Source organism: Daphnia magna, unplaced genomic scaffold (assembly GCF_020631705.1).
Source record: "Daphnia magna isolate NIES unplaced genomic scaffold, ASM2063170v1.1 Dm_contigs021, whole genome shotgun sequence".
NCBI classification, from domain to species: domain Eukaryota; kingdom Metazoa; phylum Arthropoda; class Branchiopoda; order Diplostraca; family Daphniidae; genus Daphnia; species Daphnia magna.
This window is the reverse complement of record NW_025533118.1, coordinates 17,941-36,766: the sequence shown is the minus strand read 5'-3', so window position 1 is coordinate 36,766 and position 18,826 is coordinate 17,941. Positions and strand designations below refer to the sequence as shown.

Below are 18,826 nucleotides of genomic sequence, written 5' to 3'. Positions count from 1 at the left end.
GTGAATGGCTCAGGTTGGTAGAAGAGAGACGACAGAAAATCGATGAATCAGGTATTGAGTACGCTTTAGATAAGCATAAATTGTTACGTGTTGCCCCAATCCCCCTTAACGAAGAGAAGATGGTAGCTTTTCTAATAGATGGCCTGGCAAGTTGGCAACATGTGGCCGCCATGACAGCGAACCGCCCAGCCAACGTCGCGGAATTTATCCAGCGGATTCGTGCTTTGGAGACCCTCTGTGTTGCATCACGTGTCTTCCCCCACCAGTAGCGCCACCAGTAGCTCCACCAATAGCTCCGCCAGCAGCTACACCCGGAACAACGACTACACCTACTGTTCTTGATCTAAACGCCACTCTAGCAGCATTTGGCAACCAGCTAGTTAACCAACTGACTGCACAGTTCAGCAAGATGGCTATTGGAAATCGTGGTGCCGGGCGTGGAGGAGGCGGAATTGATCGTGGTGGAGGAAGTGGAACTGGACGTGGCGGAGGAGGATGGGTTGATCCAAGCAAAAGAAAATGCTACAACTGTGGAGTGATTGGTCATATCGCTCGCCATTGTCCAACAGCATCGGGAAAAGGTACAGCCGGAAGCTAGGAGCAGGGACCGTGCACACCGGCTACGCATATATACCCTGCCGACCCCTACTCCCGCTTGTAAAGGTATTTATTGAGAATATTGGTGAAGTAATTGCACTCGTTGATTCCGGTGCAAGTATGTCTGCTATCAGGATAAGTGTAGTAAGAAAGATGCTCCCCTCAAATAGAATTAAGTCATCGTTAAAATTAACTGGTGTTGATAATAGAAAAGTAGTTGTTGATTCTTTGTTGCCTTTAAAAATAAAGTGGAGCAATCGGGTAGTAGAATTAAAAGAAGTTGCAGTAGTAAAATCGTGCCCATTTGCGACGATCCCCGGGTCAGATTGGATTATTAAAAGCAAAACAAATTTAACAGTAGAAAATGATAAAATTGTGATGAATTCCAGCTATTCTTGTTCGTCGGGAATTAAGAAAGTTCGTTTTGCTGGTATCGAAGAAGCGAATTTTGTTTGTAATGAGGAAGAAAATCCTATGTTTGTGTCGGATGAGTTAATTGAATCGCTGAAACAAGAGAATCAACCGGGTAGGCGCTCAACAGGCAAAACAGTGAAAGTAGTTCAGTCAACAATTATACCACCCGAATCACTTTGTTTTGTACGCGCTAAGATGGCAAGAAATTTTTCAGGTAGTGCGATGATCAGAGCAAATTTGTGTGCCCAGCCGGGTAGTGAATGGGTTATCCCATGTTGTGTTGTTAAAGTAGAGGCCGGAAAACTTAAAGTTCCTGTTCTTAATCTGCAAACTTGTTCTCTCAATCTACACCGTAAAGATTTTTTAGCATTTATAGACAGCATCGGAGTCGATCCGGATAAAACTTTCGTCGTTCAAGAGGATCAGCCGGATATGCTAGCCTGTTCACTTATACATCCGGAGGAAACGAATGTATGGAAAAATGCGCGTGTTGGCGAAAACTTGTCAGCGGCGGAGAGAAATGCGGTGTTCAAGCTTTTAACGCGACGTCGACGGTGCTTTCCACCAGCAGATGGCATTTTGGGATCAACAGACATGATGGAACATGCCATCGACACCGGCGATGCTCGACCAATAAGCTGCGTGCCGTACCGCGTTTCTGCTGTTGAAAGAAGAATCATCACGGAGAAAATAGCTGAAATGCTCACACAGCACATCATTCGTCCTTCTTTTAGCCCTTGGGCTGCTCCGGTGGTATTAGTTAAGAAGAAATCAGGTGACTATAGGTTTTGTGTAGACTATCGGCGTCTGAATGCGGTTACTAAGAGAGATGTATACCCTCTACCCCGCATGGACGATGTATTTGACCGTATCGCCGGTGCAAAATATTTTTCAAGTCAAGATTTAATGTCTGGGTACTGGCAAGTACCTGTAGCAGAGGCTGACACATGTAAGACTGCTTTTGTAACACCAGACGGCCTGTATGAATTCGTTCGTTTGCCTTTTGGATTGAACAATGCGCCGTCTACCTTTCAAAGGCTAATGGATCGCGTTCTGGCCCGTCTAAAGTGGCAAATTTGCCTCGTATATCTAGATGATACTCTAGTATTTGGAAAGTCTTTTGAGGAACATCAAGAGCGGTTAGACTGTGTGTTGAAAGCTCTAGAAAAGGCTGGATTAACGTTGAAAGTTTCAAAATGTATTTTCGCAACTAATATTATTTTTCATTTAGGCCATATCATCGACGAAAAAGGCATACGGCCCGACCCAGCGAAAATCAGTTCCCTCGTCAACTTTAAAGTCAACAACATCAAGTCGCTGAGAGCATTTCTTGGCCTCGCATCATTCTACCGTCGGATCGTCCCGGAATTCGCGTCGATGGCGCATCCATCACACGGCTTGTTGAAGAAAAACGCCGTATGGAGATGGACTGACGCACAAGCAGCCGCCAAGGAGAAACTCGTGAAAATATTGGTATCATCGCCTGTGCTGGCTGATTTCGATGAGAACATCGATGTAATTGTGCAGACGGATGCAAGCCTGGTAGGCCTTGGAGCCGTCGTGATGCTGGACGGAGGTGAAGGACTACGGCCTATTGCTTACGCCAGCCGGAGACTGACCGATGCCGAAATGAAGTATCACGCAAACGAGTTGGAATGTTTGGCTATTGTTTGGGCTTTAAAAAAGTTTAGATCGTATGTATACGGTCGACGGTTTTCAGTGTTGACGGACAGCTCAGCTGTTCGATGGTTGTGGTAAAAAAAGAAGTCAATGGGAAATTCGCTAGATGGATTCTTGCTCTGCAGGAATTTGATTTTGAAATACGCCACGTTAAAGGAGTAGATAATTTGGTGGCCGATGCCCTATCTCGAAACCCTGATGAATCCTGTATTGGACCCAGTGGCTCCGAGATCGGTCATGTAGTATGTATTCTGGATAGTAGAAAGCCTACGGGCATGAATAGCGCTGAGTTGGCGTTCCAACAACATTTGGATAGCCAACTGCGTCCCATTATTAATTGGTTGAAATAAAATACCCCTGGTAAAGTGTCAGAAAACTTCAAACTCTGTCGTAAAGGATTATATAAGAAAAATCCCTCCCAAGGTCGTAAATTTCTTTTGTGTGTCCCGTCCATTTTACGTAGAGAAATTATTGAATTCTGCCATGATGACCCTTCTTCTAGTCACATGGGCATAGATAAGACAATCGCTCGTGTATCTGAACGCTATTGGTGGCCAAAGTTTCGCAAAAGTGTAAGAAAATTTGTGTTATCATGTAATTACTGTCAATTCCATAAGTGTATCCCTGGTTTTCCTGCTGGACAGCTGCAACCTATTCCCCCACCTGATCGTCCGTTTCATACTGTCGGGATGGATAATCTTGGTCCCTTTAAAACTACCACTGGAGGAAAGAAACATATTTTAATGTGTATCGACTACTTAACTAAATATGTGGAAGCGGCGTCCGTAGCAGACACTACCACCGCACTTGTGGTCGAGTTCGTGAGAGAAAACATTAATTTCCGTCACGGTGTGACCACTAGAATTATAAGTGATCAAGGCACCGCATTCTCTTCGCATCTTATGGAGGATAACGTCAAGGAGTGGGGAACGCATCACGTGTTTGCTACAGCAGAACATCCTCAAACATCTGGATTGGTCAAACGAGTAAACAGGACGATGACGCAAGCTCTGGCAGCGTACGTCAACACGGATCACGGTGATTGGGATCGCCATCTGCCGGCAGCAGTGTTTGCAATTAACACAGCTCGACAAAGTACGGTCGAAATTTCACCATTTCAGCTCGTGTATGGCCGACTTCCCTTCACAACATTGGAGAATCATTTCCCGTGGCCGAAAGAACGACCGGAACCTTTCGACATTTTTCTTGCTCGTGTCGGAGAACTACGAGAAGCCGCACGTCTCAACATCATCAGAAAACAGGAGAAGTCAAAACGCCTGGTTGACCAACGGCGCCGAATTGTTCGAGACCTCCGACCTGGTGAGCTGGTGCTCGTTAGAAGAAAATTGAAGGAGAAAAACAAGACCAAAAAGTTCCTGCCTAAGTATGTTGGTCCATTTAAAGTCGTGAAAAAGATCTGGGTCATTCCGCTGAAATTGAATTAATTCTGGCGCTCGACATCACCGATTTTTTTAATTTTTTTACAGTGTATTCATTGTGTTGGTATAAAATTTTCTGTAAAGGGAAAAATTTTTCCCGTTTACCAAATTCGAAATAAAAAATCTAAAAGATTCAGTTTTTTTTTATTTTAAAAATGCTTTTTTTTCTTAAAATTGTAATTGTCACCTCTTCCTTTTGCGCTACAGGGTTAAAAAGTAGTGAAAAGATAGAGAATTTTTTTCTCTTTTTAATGATCTATTTGGATCGGGAATTTTTTGAAAATAAAGTTAGGTAATTGGGGTTTAAACATTTTTTTTTTAAATGAGCCTAGCGGAAATATGTTAGCTTCGATTTTAATTTTTTTTTCACTCCTCGATAGATCTCGAGTATGCGCATTCTTTTGTAAAAATTTTGAGTCTTACCCGTTTCCCGTTTATTATTTATAAATTTTCAAAGTTTTTATTATTCGCCCTATCTCTTACACGGAGAACCTGTTCATGGTCATAGGGTCGTCTCTAGAGACTTTCAATTGGCAACCGCTCAGGGTTGCTGGGTAAAGGCGCGAGGCTTGAATTAGCTTTCGTAAATATATATGATTAAACGCAAACAAATTTTTGTTAAAATCCATCCGCCATACGGTTTGTATATTTAACAGAAATTTCATTATATTCTTCTTGGTTAATTTTTAAAATGCGGGGTAGGCGGGTAGTATGACAAAGAGAATCAATTTTCAATAGAACACTATGCAGTGACACCATGGCAAAATCATTCGTTGGTTTGTACCCTCTCATGAAGCCTGACTCACCATCAGGGGACATGAATTTAATTTTAAATTCGTTGTTTTCTTCATCAACTGTACAGATTTGCGCAATATACCATAAACCGTTATCTTCATATATACAAGCAATAAAATCATTAACATGACATGTTTCAAATGTGAAAGTGCTTTGATCAGGCAGTACATCACATACTTTAAAGTCTGAATCCATTCCAGAAAGGGGAGAAGCTTTAAGCTGGAAGGAATGAAGCGGAACATAGCAATGAAGAGAGCGGGTTCCCTGAACTACGGAAGCTTGCTCCATCCTCCTCTCAATTGTAGCCGCATTACTTTGAACGGAATGGGAACTCACATAAAAGGTCTTTATATCGACATTCTCCGTTGCCCAATTAAAAAGTTGTTCAGGGAAGTTATGTGATTGTTGCTGTGTCGTTGCAGGCTAGCTAATCTAGCTAAACGTTTCAATGTGCCCCCAATGCCGTCACAGGCACTTTTGCCATGACATGACGCAAAAAAATGCCATTCGGCCATCAAACCAAAATCTGCTTCATGGCTGCACAAATTAGCAAAATTCTTTTTGTTTTTGTATTGGCTGGCTGCTCCATCGGTAAAGTAAATCACTTTTTTCAATAGAGGATTGATTGATTTCAAGTGAGTCAGAACCGGTCGCAGAAACGCGTGAACGGCAAGCGTGTCGTGCGTCGAATGGTCACTTATTACGCAAAGAGGCACGTTAAAAGCAGAACCATTTTCATTTTTCATGTATGCCATAAATGGCAGTAAAGTTGCGCTATCGTTCATCCAATAATAGCCCTGAATAGCATCTTGAATTATAAATGCGAAATTTTCCGAAAAATCACTTACTAGTACGCAAGAATCGATGCCGACGTTTGCCTTGCTCTGAGCGAAAAAAGAGCTCTGAGAGCGCGCGATATAGTGATGTTTTGTTAAATTACTAATTAATTTAACGAGTGATTGAATGAATTCTTCTTTTTCTTCCGTGATCGTTTCAAGTTTGCTGCCATCAGTCTGTGTCCATTTCTTATATATAATTTGTTCCTCTTCTTCATCTGATAAGTCACTGAGAAATTGGCGCAAAATTTCCGTCCCAGGACAAGATGCGCAACGTGTCATCATACATTCCTATTATAAAAAAGAAAAAATATAGAACTTTGAAAACAATAATTTAAAAAATAATTGATAAACCTTGTTGTAAACGTTGCAGACTAATTTGTCCATAAAGTAGTATCGCTCGTCAATTATATGAATTGCAGCCAATCTTAATTTGACGTTCTGGTGATAGACGCATACGCATACGGAATGCGTACCGCTTGATCCCACGGTGATAACATTCGGCGGCCTTAACGACGCAAATACCGACAATCCAAAGGCTCTCAATCCATCAGAAGTTAGTTTCTTTTTGTAATCTCGATGTAGTTCATCGATGTTAACCAACAATAACCGTTTTTGAACATTAAGTCGTTTTCCGTCTGCTTGTTTTACGCTCTTCACGTTTTTCATACCAGGCAGTTGCCTACTGAACTCGTCCGACGTATAGAACTCCACAATTCTCTTTTCGTCATCTATAATTAATGCAAAGTATTTTTTTATTATTATTTTTATATTAATAAAAGAAGCGTATAAAGCAAGTAATCGTCTTACCTTCTGTTAGACCGCCTTTACGCTTGTTACCACCTTCAGCTTTAGGTAAAATACCATTCTCACGATAAAGAGCGGATGCCTTAGCAGCGGCACGCAAACTCACGCCAAAATATGAAGCAGTTTGAGATTGTGTCCAGCTTGACGGTGCCAAGGTCAATAAAGAATATTGCTCTTTGGAATTTGATGCCGAGTGTATCTGAAATGTAGACAAACGATACAGTTAATACATAACGCTCGAATTTTAATCCCAATTAATCTCTTTGCGGAGAAAACTTTTACCTTCTCACGAAGTTCGCTCATCAATCGCGAATAATCTTCTACTTTGAAGATAGGAGAATCGTCTGATTCAGTCATAACATTCCGTTTAACGGAGTCAATGGCTTTCTCAAAAAGATTCAAGCGCCTTTTTTTAGAACACCTGTTGAGATTTGCGACTGGGCTTATAAAAGATGCATCCACCAGGGCACTTATTACTTTTCGGGGGTTATGTTCACACTAAATTCGTCATCAACACATTCGGGATAATGCGGCTCACTGTTTTCGTCAATCGAATTAAAATCTTTCGCCTGTTTGTAACATCGCGGGCAGAGTTTTTACCAGGAATCAGACGAATATTTCCCGTAGCTTTTATGACGAAATCACTTAGTTCAATACTTATAACTTGAATACCCTTACTCGTCTTTTTATCGTGTTTATCAAAAGGATCACAACACTTTTTATTTTTTTGCGCGTTCGCATAGTGAATAAAAAACACGTAATAATGATGAGCACAAATTGTTTCAATGTTCTCGGACTGAACGCGCAATTTAATCACACGTTGATCAGTCAATGGCAAATCACTAATCAAGGCGTTGGATTTTTTTGTCGTATGAATTAGCTGATGGCAATCGCGATTATGAAAAATATTTCCAACGCAACAATTCGGAAGTTTTTGATTTTCTCCCATATCGACACAGAACTAAAGAGAAACATCTCAAGACAAAAACCAACAGGAGACTGAAGAACTTCCTTGCCAAAAGTAATAGGCGACGGCATAATCAAAGAGAATTGGGTAACCATCTAAGACCGCAAACAAGCTTGATTTTTTGCATTTGAACCATCCGCTGGTTACATTCCAACCCCGCGCTTTTACTCGGAAACCCTGAGCGGTTGACGATCAAAAGTCTCTAGAGACGACCCTATGACCATGAACAGGTTCTCCGTGTAAGAGATAGGGCGAATAATAAAAACTTTGAAAATTTATAAATAATAAACGGGAAACGGGTAAGACTAAAAATTTTTACAAAAAAATGCGCATACTCGAGATCTATCGATGACTGAAAAAAAAAATAAAATCGAAGCTAACATATTTCCGCTAGGCTCATTTAAAAAAAAAAATGTTTAAACCCCAATTACCTAACTTTATTTTCAAAAAATTCCCGATTCAAATATATCATTAAAAAGAGAAAAAAATTCTCTATCTTTTCACTACTTTTTAACCCTGTAGCGCAAAAGGAAGAGGTGACAATTACAATTTTAAGAAAAAAAGCATTTTTAAAATAAAAAAAACTGAATCTTTTAGATTTTTTATTTCGAATTTGGTAAACGGGAAAAATTTTTCCCTTTACAGAAAATTTTATACCAACACAATGAATACACTGTAAAAAAATTAAAAAAATCGGTGATGTCGAGCGCCAGAATTAATTCAATTTCAGCGGAATGACCCATCTGCCCAACAAAGTATTTGGTGGAGGATTTGCCAGCGAAACGTCAGAAGAAGCGCTTCCGTCGCTTTAATGTTCATGTCGTCCAAATCCGAATGTTCCACCCAAGAGAAGACGTCGAGTGGGACGATTGGCCGGATGAGCCGGAGGAAAATGCGGTTCAGCAACCACCCGAAAATGTGAGAGCTGCACCACCCGTCCGTCCCGTACTTCAACCAATCGATCCGCCAGAAGCAGTAGAAACTCCTCCTCCTCCAACAAGAACAAGATCAGGAAGAACAGTAATCCCCCGAAAAGATATAGAGATTGATATGTATGTGTGTATGTCTCTTTAATATCCCTTCCCGTTTCCTCTTCCTTTTTTTTTTTTTTTTTGGTTGTGTAGTTAGTTCACACCAGGTCAAATTCGAACATAATGTTGTGTGTGTCCAACTTATTTGTATTTCGATTTGATTCCTCTGTCTGTGTGTTTATTTTAATTCAAATCGAGTCAGGAAAGGCCGAATGTAGAAGACGGCCCATTTATCTCCTTACCCATTCCTCTCAGTTCCCTGTTTGTACCCCGAGGCCCTTGCGTAGCCTCACTAGAGGGCGCAAGCGGCCCAAAAGGATTGTCTCTCAAGGGTGTGTAGTAGTAGTTGTGTGTACTGACGTGTAGCTGAACGTCATCTCGTTTCACGTGTGTGAGATCGAAACCTAAGGAAGGGTTGCGGCGTATGCCTGGCCACTTCAGCGTAAGTGTCAATATATTTTGTCCCTAGTCATTTTTGTAGTCTTTTATTATTTAGCTTAGCATAAGTCCCTTTTCCACATTCGGCTTGTTTAACTGAAACCGCTCGCCAGTCGACGAGCCGCTCCATTTACAATCAGAGAGGGACTGATTGCAACACCCTAATCTTTAAAAACAAATGAATAATGACGAGTGTGAAACAATAAGCATAAAAGGGGGTGGTCCAGTGGATTCGCAATAATTTTATATAGGTGGCGCTGATCATTACTGTTTAGCCCTAATTGCCGTTTTTCCATTCCCCTGTCATTTAATAGTCGTCTGTGGGCCTAATGGCCGGCGTTTGTCAGTCTATTTTTTTCTCACATTGTGAATTGGATTTTACCCGACTTCTCGTCAGTGATTCGTTTGGTAACTTGTATTATAGAATGATGTATGGATCTTGTATTTATAGCCTATGTATTTTATTCAGAATATTTGCATTGTCTTACCCACGACTGATCTGAACTGTGGCGTGAGCTGGGCATGAGCCCAATTGATCCTGATTTTATATTCCCTCGTGGTAATTCTTATTTATAATGTATGATTTTGTGTGTCTTCCTGACCCGATGGTATTTATGTAGGGATTTCGATTGTAAGAAGTATTGTTCCCATTTATCTCAGTTAAGACCCATTAGTCGACCTGACATACTCACCCAAGATTGAGTTAACCTCAGGTAAAGCCGTAAACTCTATTCCCCTACCTCATGTTTCTAACATGTTCTTTGTCTCTCAGAATTGGTGATATTTGTGCTCGAGAGAGTTTGCATGTTCTCAGAGATTGACAATCTAATACAGTCACACCACTTGCTCTCTACCGAGTTATCATCTGGTCCTTCGAACCGGAGCTGAACTGATTTGAAAGTATGTCCAACCTGAATGACATCCCAGCATGGAGTTTGGATGACTGTAAGGCTAGGCAGAGGGTCGTGCGGAGGAGGATTACCAGCCTACACACTCGAATCAATGCCAACGTGACGGGTGGATTGTCCCGAAGAGATGCAGAGAGACATCTAGCCGACGCACGAACCTTCCTTGGGGAATGAAAGGCCATCCATGATAGGATCATCGAGTTTTTGGACGAAGATGATGACGCAGCTGTGCATACTCAGACCACGCAACATCTTACTTATGCTGCTACCGTGGACTCTGCCTCGTCTTTGGTCGAGAACTATTTGACCCTACGCCTAGGTGACCCTGCCTCAGTAATTGTTGAGACGCCCGAAGAGATTACAAGACGACAAGCCCTGCAGGCAGCTGAACAGCGACTCCGAGACGCACGAGTGGAGTTGGAGGAGGCAGAGAAGGCTTACGTCGATTTAGGAGGTCAGATCACACCTCAAGATGGATCAGAGATCGGGCCCTCGGATTCAGCCTCACAGATCGGTGCTCGTCCAATTCACAAGTTTGAGCACTATCCGATTCGCCCTGCCCTTCCCGCTGATGCATGGATTGAGACGTATCTGGCTGGTCAAGAGAAGCCTTCGTTCGAGAGGAAGGCGATCGGTCTTCCGTGAAGGTCCAGTTGGAAGACTATTCTGGCCGGGCACTCGACTGGTTTAGCTGGATCGGCATGTTCTATGCCCTAGTTCATATTGCACGCAAGACAGCAAGGGAAAAGCTGGCCATTCTCAAGAATTATCTGAAGGGAGACCTAGCAGACATCGTACACGGCCACGGAGGTGGAGATCAGGGATACAAGGAGGCCCTTCAGCGTCTCAAGAGCCCTTGCGGTAACCGTACGGTCATTCGTGCAGCTCATTTGTAGGTGCTTGACAGAATGGAGGCTCCCCGAAACGATCCGCAATCTTTCCAACGATTCGCCGAACGAGTTCGGACCCATCTCTTCAATCTCGCCACTATAGGAGAATCAGGCCACGTAGACATTATTGAGAGGTTGACACTGAAGCTGCAACTTACCGACCGCTTAGCCTGGAACGACAAGCGAGGGTTAGAGCTAGATCAACGTACGATCAACGATTTTGGGCGTTGGCTGACGACACGGGCGGTGTCATATCAGAACGCATATGCCATCACCGATGAACAACATCATCTAGCCTCCAAGAGCGACCAACACTGGCCACAAGGACAGCAGCGGTCACAACACAGGAGAAGCGCCAGGACTCATCATGTAATGTCCAGCGTGCGTGGACAGACGGATCATGGTTCGACTGAACTGAAGGAGAGGAGGCCGGCGGATGCTTCACAGTGTTTCAAATGCAAGGGAGTTCATCGACTAGAAGAATGCCAGTTCTTTAGGGATCTGCCGGTTAGTGACCGGATGACTTTCGTACAGCGGCGTGGACTATGCTACGGATGTTTCGGAATCCGGCACGGAGCAATGCACTGTACCTTTAAGAAGACCTGCGGGGTGGAAAGGTGTAGATTGAATCACCATCGTCTCTTACATAGGAACCAGGGGCATTCAGATCGGACAGTTCGGCCCCACACTCTACGCTCTACGCCACGAAAGATCGGCTTCAAGATTATTCGCTTGGATACTCTCGACGCGGAAGGAGAAAGGGTGCCCGTCAATGTTATGATGGACGACGGAAGCGACGCCACCTTGTTCCGTGAAGGATTGACACATCGCCTGCGACTCAAAGGAAAACGACAGACCCTACTGGTAGAAGGAGCGACGGAGGGATCAGCACGTCACGAAGATTCGGAGTTTCTTGCTCTTCGTTTGGTGACAGCCTCCGGCGAGGAGTTTTCGATTGAAGGATCCACGGTCCGCTCCATTACCAGACCGGTACCCGTGATCCGGTGGGACGAACTGAAACGACGGTGGAGCCACTTGACAGACGTCCCTGCTCAGCGAGACTGCGGTGGTCGAGTCGACATTCTACTGGGGTTGGATTATGCGCCCCTCATTACTCCGAGTGAATCTCGGATTGGGGGAGCTGACGAGCCCGTCGCATCAAAGACCCGTCTTGGTTGGACCCTGCAGGGTGTAATAGGCTTAGATGGAGGATGGAACGCGGCCCGTATTCATCGCGTATGCGCGTCTACTGACATCACCGCGCAGTTAGTTGCGCAATTGAAACGATTCTGTGATACTGAAGCTTTCGGAACTGAATTCCGAGGCGATGGGATGTCAACCGTGAACCGGAAGGCTGTGGAGAAATTGGAAACCGAGACAGTACGACTGGAGAAGGGATATGCTGCTCCGGTATTGTGGTTGGACGGCACGCCCCCTAACATCTCTGATAGCCGTCGCATGGCGGAAAACAGGCTGCAGAGCCTATGCAACAAGTTCAAGAGGATACCCGGATATGAACAGCATTATCGGGCAGCCATGAACAAGAAATTTACGGAAGGATATGCCCACCGCCTTTCAGCGGGTGAAGTCCAACAGCAGCCAACCAAGTATTTTCTACCCCATTTTGGAGTCCCGAAGGTGATTGGCCAACCCGAGCTGAGACTAGTGTTTGACGCGGCCGCCAAGTCAGGTGGCAAATGCCTGAACGATTTCATCACGAGTGGTCCAGCACTTCAAAATGCGTTGGCAGCAGTGTTGGTGGGGTTCCGGGAAGGAGCCATTGGATGGTCGGCCGATATTAGCGCGATGTTTAGCCGGATTCGGCTAACAGATGTGGACTGACCCTATCATCGATTCCTATGGCCCGAAGAGGACGGGAGGGTGACTATCTGCGAGATGACGCGGGTTACGTTTGGCGTTTCCTGCTCTCCCTACGTGGCCATTCGCACCACCTGGCGCGCGGCAGAGGATGCTGGATCGGAGATGGAGGAGGCCGCGCACGCGGTCAGAAACAACATTTATGTCGATGATTACCTGGACTCTGCTGGGGGTCTGGACGAGGCCATCCGAAGGGCAACTGCAGTGCAGAAGGTGTTGGCGGGAGGCGACTTCCACCTCAGCCACTGGGTGTCAAACAGCGCTCAATTACTCAACGAGGTCCAGCCCCGTGACGATGCAGGTACGATGGTCGAGTCAACCACGATCCAGTTAGGAGCAGACGACCCAGAGATGGTTTTAAGAATCGTGTGGAGGCCGGGCAAGGACACTCTCGGCTTTCAAGTGAAGCTGGACTATATCGTTTACACTAGAGTAGGCCTTCTGGCCAAGGTCGCCGGCCTTTTCGACCCTTTAGGCACCGCCTCACCATTGACTGTGAAGGCGAAGATTAAGTTGCGGGAGCTCGGTGTAAGGGGACTCCACTGGGACGAGCCGGTCACAAAGGAGGACCGACAATGGTGGGAGAAATATTTCCGGACGATTGATGGCCTTAAGGAGGTGGAGTTTCCGCGCTGCCTATTTCCGGATGCGGACGAAGTGAGAGGTTTGGAGCTACACACATTTGCCGATGCGTCCGAGGAGGCTTGTGCAGCATCCTGCTACGTTCGCTTGATCTACAGCGACCAACGGGTATTGATCCGACTGGTCAAGTCGGCCATCAAGCTGGCACCATTGAAGACTGTGTCAGTTTGTAAGCTGGAGCTAAATGCTGCCTTGATGGGGGCCAGGTTGGCTCATTTCGTCCAGGGCGCGTTGAGGAGAAGGTGTGACGCCCGATTCTTCTGGACTGATAGCAGCACGGTGCGGAGTTGGGTCTGTGGAACGTCATCGCATTCCCAGATGTATGTGAGTCACAGGATCGGCGAAATCCAAACACTGACCGAGCCGGGGGAGTGGTGGTTTGTTCCCGGACGCTACAACCCAGCGGATGCTGCCACGAGATCACAGCTGGAGGAGGAGAGTATTCCGCCCTGGTGGATAAACGGGCCTGAATTTTTATACGACAAGGAGGAGAGCTGGCCAATTGATTTGCCGTGGACGGTGGCAAAAGAGGAGTTAAGGGCTGCCCACGTTCATCTGAGCGTCACGGAACCGGCATTTGACTGAACAGTGATTAAGATTACCGCTCGCGACCTCCCCGCTCTCATCCGCCTAAAGGCTCCCTACGACGAACTGCTGAAGAGGGGCCAGCAGGAAAGTTACCACTGCGAGCTTGATCGGTTGAAGAGGAAGAAACCCATCCGGCCAACATCGGCGCTACTCCAACTAACCCCTTTCCTAGACGAGAAGGGTGTGCTCCGTCTTGGTGGACGGTTGCCGGGTCATAGGGCCAAGTTGCCCTATGATATACTCCATTCCCATTTTACCGGGTAGACACCCATTTACCTGAGGTGTTATTCAGGCATTTCACGAATCAATGCACCATGCGGGAACCGATTTTGTATTAGCTCATGTGCGGCAGCATTTTTGGGTCACTTCTGGACGGGAGGCGGTCAAGCGGGTGCGAAACAGCTGTGTACCTTGCCGACGCTTCCGCCCCAAGGCTGCAATTCAAATGATGGCGGATGTTCATCGCGCAAGGCTTGGAGTTGGGCAACTGCCCTTACATTTACCTCGGTTGATTACTTTGGACCTATCGACGTTACGCACGGACGGGGATGTGCAAAGCGGTGGGGGCACTTTTTACGTGCCTCGTCACTCGCGCAGTATATGTAGATGTGGCGATATCTTTGACCGCTAGTGACTTTTTATTGGTGCTACGACGTTTCGTCTCAGTTTACCGCAAGCCAGCCCACATGTTTTCCGACAATGGAACAAGTTTGACCGGAGCGGAGCGGCTGTTAAGGGAGGAGCTGGACCGACTGAAAGGAGATGGAGATCTGGAGGTGGAGCTGAGAGCTCTTGGAATAGAGTGGTTCTTCCAGCCGGCCCAGACGCCCCATTTTGGCGGCTCTCACGAGTCAATGGTGCGGTCTGTCAAGAATGCCTTGTATGCGGCACTGGACTCGGAGGGGGCGGTGCTGCGGAACACCAGCGACGAGATTCTAAGGACCTTACTTTTTGAGGTGGCGGGATTACTTAACACCAGACCACTCACTTATACCAGTTCCGACCCAGACGATTTTCGGGCCCTTACCCCGAATGATTTTCTGAAACGGGCTCCAATCGCCGATCTTCCTGCAGGAGATTTCAGCAAGACGCTGCCGAGGGAGCACTATGGTTATGTGCAACGCATGACGGGCTTTTTCTGGGACCTTTGGCATGGACCGTTTTTGGAGTCGATGAACAGCAGGAAGAAGTGGCAAAGCTCAACCCGAAACCTCGCAGTCGGTGATTTTGTATTAGACGACTGGAAGAATGTCCCCCGTGGGCGTGGCGGACCGGCCGAATCGTTCGGGTCTTCCCTGGTGCGGATGGATTGGTCCGGGCCGCCGACGTCCAGTTTCCGACTGGGATATTCCGACGCGGGACGAATCAGCTGGAGGAGTCGCCAGACCCAGCTGAGTCTGCAGGATCCGGCTCGGGGGAGGATGGTCCAGCGGATTCGCAATAATTTTATATAGGTGGCGATGATCATTACTGATTAGCCCTAATTGTCGTTTTTCCATTCCCCTGTCATTTAATTGTCGTCTGTGGGTCTAATGGCCGGCGTTTGTCAGTCTATTTTTTTCTCACATTGTAAATTGGATTTTACCCGACTTCTCGTCAGTGATTCGTTTGGTTACTTGTATTATAGAATGGTGTATGAATCTTGTATTTATAGCCTATGTATTTTATTCAGAATATTTGCATTGTCTTACCCACGACTGATCTGAACTGTGGCGTGAGCTGGGCATGAGCCCAATTGATCCTGATTTTATATTCCCTCGTGGTAATTCTTATTTATAATGTATGATTTTGTGTGTCTTCCTGACCCGATGGTATTTATGTAGGGATTTCGATTGTAAGAAGTATTGTTCCCATTTATCTCAGTTGAGACCCATTAGTCGACCTGACATACTCACCCAAGATTGAGTTAACCTCAGGTAAAGCCGTAAACTCTATTCCCCTACCTCATGTTTCTAACATGTTCTTTGTCTCTCAGAATTGGTGATATTTGTGCTCGAGAGAGTTTTTATGTTTTCAGAGATTGACAATCTAATACAGTCACGCCACTTGCTCTCTACCGAGTTATCAGGGAAATGGAAATCGCGTGCGCGAAGCCCGGCCGAGTTACCACGGTAACTCGGTAACACAGCCGGTCCTGCAGCGGTAAACATTAAGCAGCACTAAAGGCTTTCAAGCGACCTAATCGCACAACTGGGCGGGTGTAGGTCTTGCCGGACTTCGTAATGATTTCGGCCGCGCGTACTACACCATTAGGGCCAGGTAAAACTCTGGCAACACGACAAATTGACCAGTGTCCGCGCGGCGACTATGGATCCACCATAAGCATGTCTATGCCATGCATACCTGCCAAAAAGGGGGCTCTACTTTTATTATTTCTTGGGGTTCTCTCCTCGGCAACTTTCTCGCTTGACACAGGACACGGACGTAACTCACTACATGTTGTTTTCGTTGGTGCCTGTAGTACTTTTCTTCAATCCGGCTTAACGTCCTTCTTGTCCCAATATGCCCTGCTAACGTGCCGTCATGACTTGCTTTCAGTATTTTGTCCCTTTGCTCTGGAGTCACGCACAGCCCTAGTCGCATGCCATGCTTACCAAGTGTCTTTACGTGCAGCAGTCCGTCGACCGCCATGAAACTTTTGTACGGGATGCCGTGATTTCCCTCCATTTTTTTCATGGCCATACACCATTTTGGCACGGGTTCTGCTCCTCCATTGTTTGTTGACGTGCTTTATCCCAGACCGTTACCCAAACGAGTAGACATTCATCTTCTGCTCCCTCTTCATCTATCATATCTACCGGATACCTGGATAGGGCGTCTGCATCCTCATGTAGTCGACCGCTTTTGTAGACGATTTCTGGTTCGTATTTCTGGATCGACAGTGCCCATCGTGCCAGCCATCCTGCAAGATCCTTTTTTGTCGTGAGCCAGCAATGTGCATGATGGTCCGTCACTACCCGTACTTTTGCTCCCCAGATGAGGCTATGGAAATTTCTTATGGCCCACACGAGGCAAGGCACTCCTATTCCGCAATGGAATGGTTCCTCTCAGCGCCGTTCATTAGTGTGGTTGCAAAGGCCACGGGGCGTTCTCCAGTTTCACCTTTTTGGATAAGCACTGCCCCAATACCATAATTGCAAGCGACGGGATGAATCTCGAACGGCTTATTGTGGTCGGATTAGCCTAACTGCCTAGCCTCTCCGGGTCCCCTTTTCAGGGCGTTAAAACTTCCTTCCGCCTCCTTCCCCCATCGAAAAGGTGTCACTGCCTTGGTCAGGTCATGTAGCGGTTTAGCCAACTGAGAAAAATTGCTGATTAACAGAGCTAGGGCTTTCATGTTATTACATTTTTTTTATTGGCTCTAAACTTATGCAAACTTAGAAATGTCGGCATTTAACATCAAGGCGATGCGAAAACCGGTGTTTTTATTTTACATATATATGCATATATTCCGATTTTTTATTTTAAGACCATATTATATGTATTGATGAATATTTTAAATATTTAAATACATATTTTGAGGTTTTCACATGAAAACAGCTCGTTTTTGCAACAATGAAAAAAGAACACCCCCCTTTAAAAAAAAGACCGACCTTGAAAGAAAAAGAGGAAAATTCTCCCTTTTTTTCTTAAGATTCCTTCAGGGCTTTGTTTTACTGACGTCTGATGAACTGCTGTTTAGTCTCTTGTCAACAGTCCTCAGAGTTATCTACTCATTAAGTCATTTCATTCGCTACTCATATAGTCGCATGAGAGAGAATGCCGAAAGTCAAAGTCCCAAAATCGGCCCAATTAAGGCAATTTGTTAAACAATTCGGGGATAATTTATTGGCACTTGATGGCATAAAATTGAATTGCCTTCCCTGCGGAATCAATATCACCAGTGATACAAAATTTCAAGTTGTGCAACATTTTGCATCAAAGAAGCATGTCAAAGCAGTCGAAAATCAAAAGAATCCTAAAGAGAAACAGTTGTTTGTTAATGCTGCATTCGAAACCCAAGGGAAGCTTTCTCAGTTTAATTTGGATTTGGCCCTGGCACTTACATCTGCCGACATACCATTTTTTAAAATTCAAAACCCCGAATTGCGTACATTTTTGGAAAAGTACTGCACTAATCAGTGGATTCCGCATGAATCAACTTTGAGAAAACGATATCTTTCAATATGTTACAACCAAACTATGAAGAATATTGCTGACGAAGGGAAAGGTAAAATGATTTGGGTGTCTGTTGATGAAACCGCCGACGTAATGGGCCGAATGAATGGAAACGTGGTTATTGGAATTCTATCAGCTGAAGAAGCAGGCAAGACTTATTTGCTAAACTCTGTGCATCTTAAGCACACATTCCACGCTACCATGGGCACTTTATTTTTGGACTCCATCAAGCTTTTGGAAGATTCTTTCGACGCCAAAACCCAAATTTTGCTCTTAGTAACGGATGGAGTCGCCTACATGCTTCTTTTTGGGAAGACCATCAAAGATATTTATCCAAAAATTATCCATGTAACATGTTTGGACCACGGGTTGCACCGTCTCTGTGAAACAGTCAGATTATTGTATTCTGATGTGAACGAACTAATTTCGAACGGGAAAAAGATTTTCAGAAAAAGCCCTTCTAGGATCCAAAAATTTAAAACACTTGCTCCGGGTGTACCCCTTTCCTCCTAGACCAATAGTCACTCGTTGGGGTAAATATTCTAAATTTCAAATCTCTGGTAGTTTTTCTAATATTTAAACTTTGTAAAGGCACCTGGATTGATGCAGCGAAATATTACGCCGATTATTTAGACAACGTGCACGAAGTTATTTTTAGTCTGAAGGATGACGCTGCCGAATCGATTGGAATTGCACAAGGCATGCTGACAAAGCCCAACATTAAATCCCAATTGACTTATATTTGTTCAAATTTTCTC

General features: G+C 45.1%; 2 protein-coding genes and 1 pseudogene across 2 annotated transcripts; all 3 read left to right on the top strand.

Moving 5' to 3' along the window:
• Positions 1–9,801: 9,801 nt before the first annotated feature.
• On the top strand, positions 9,802–10,808 carry LOC116935326 (annotated as a pseudogene).
• A 12-nt stretch (positions 10,809–10,820) lies between these two features.
• LOC123477414 lies at positions 10,821–12,644 on the top strand. The gene has a single exon (XM_045180748.1). It carries the CDS (start codon positions 10,821–10,823, stop codon positions 12,642–12,644), a length of 1,824 nt encoding a protein of 607 aa, XP_045036683.1.
• A 54-nt stretch (positions 12,645–12,698) lies between these two features.
• On the top strand, positions 12,699–13,907 carry LOC123477413. Its single transcript, XM_045180747.1, has one exon. It carries the CDS (start codon positions 12,699–12,701, stop codon positions 13,905–13,907), a length of 1,209 nt encoding a protein of 402 aa, XP_045036682.1.
• The last annotated feature ends 4,919 nt before the right edge of the window (positions 13,908–18,826 follow it).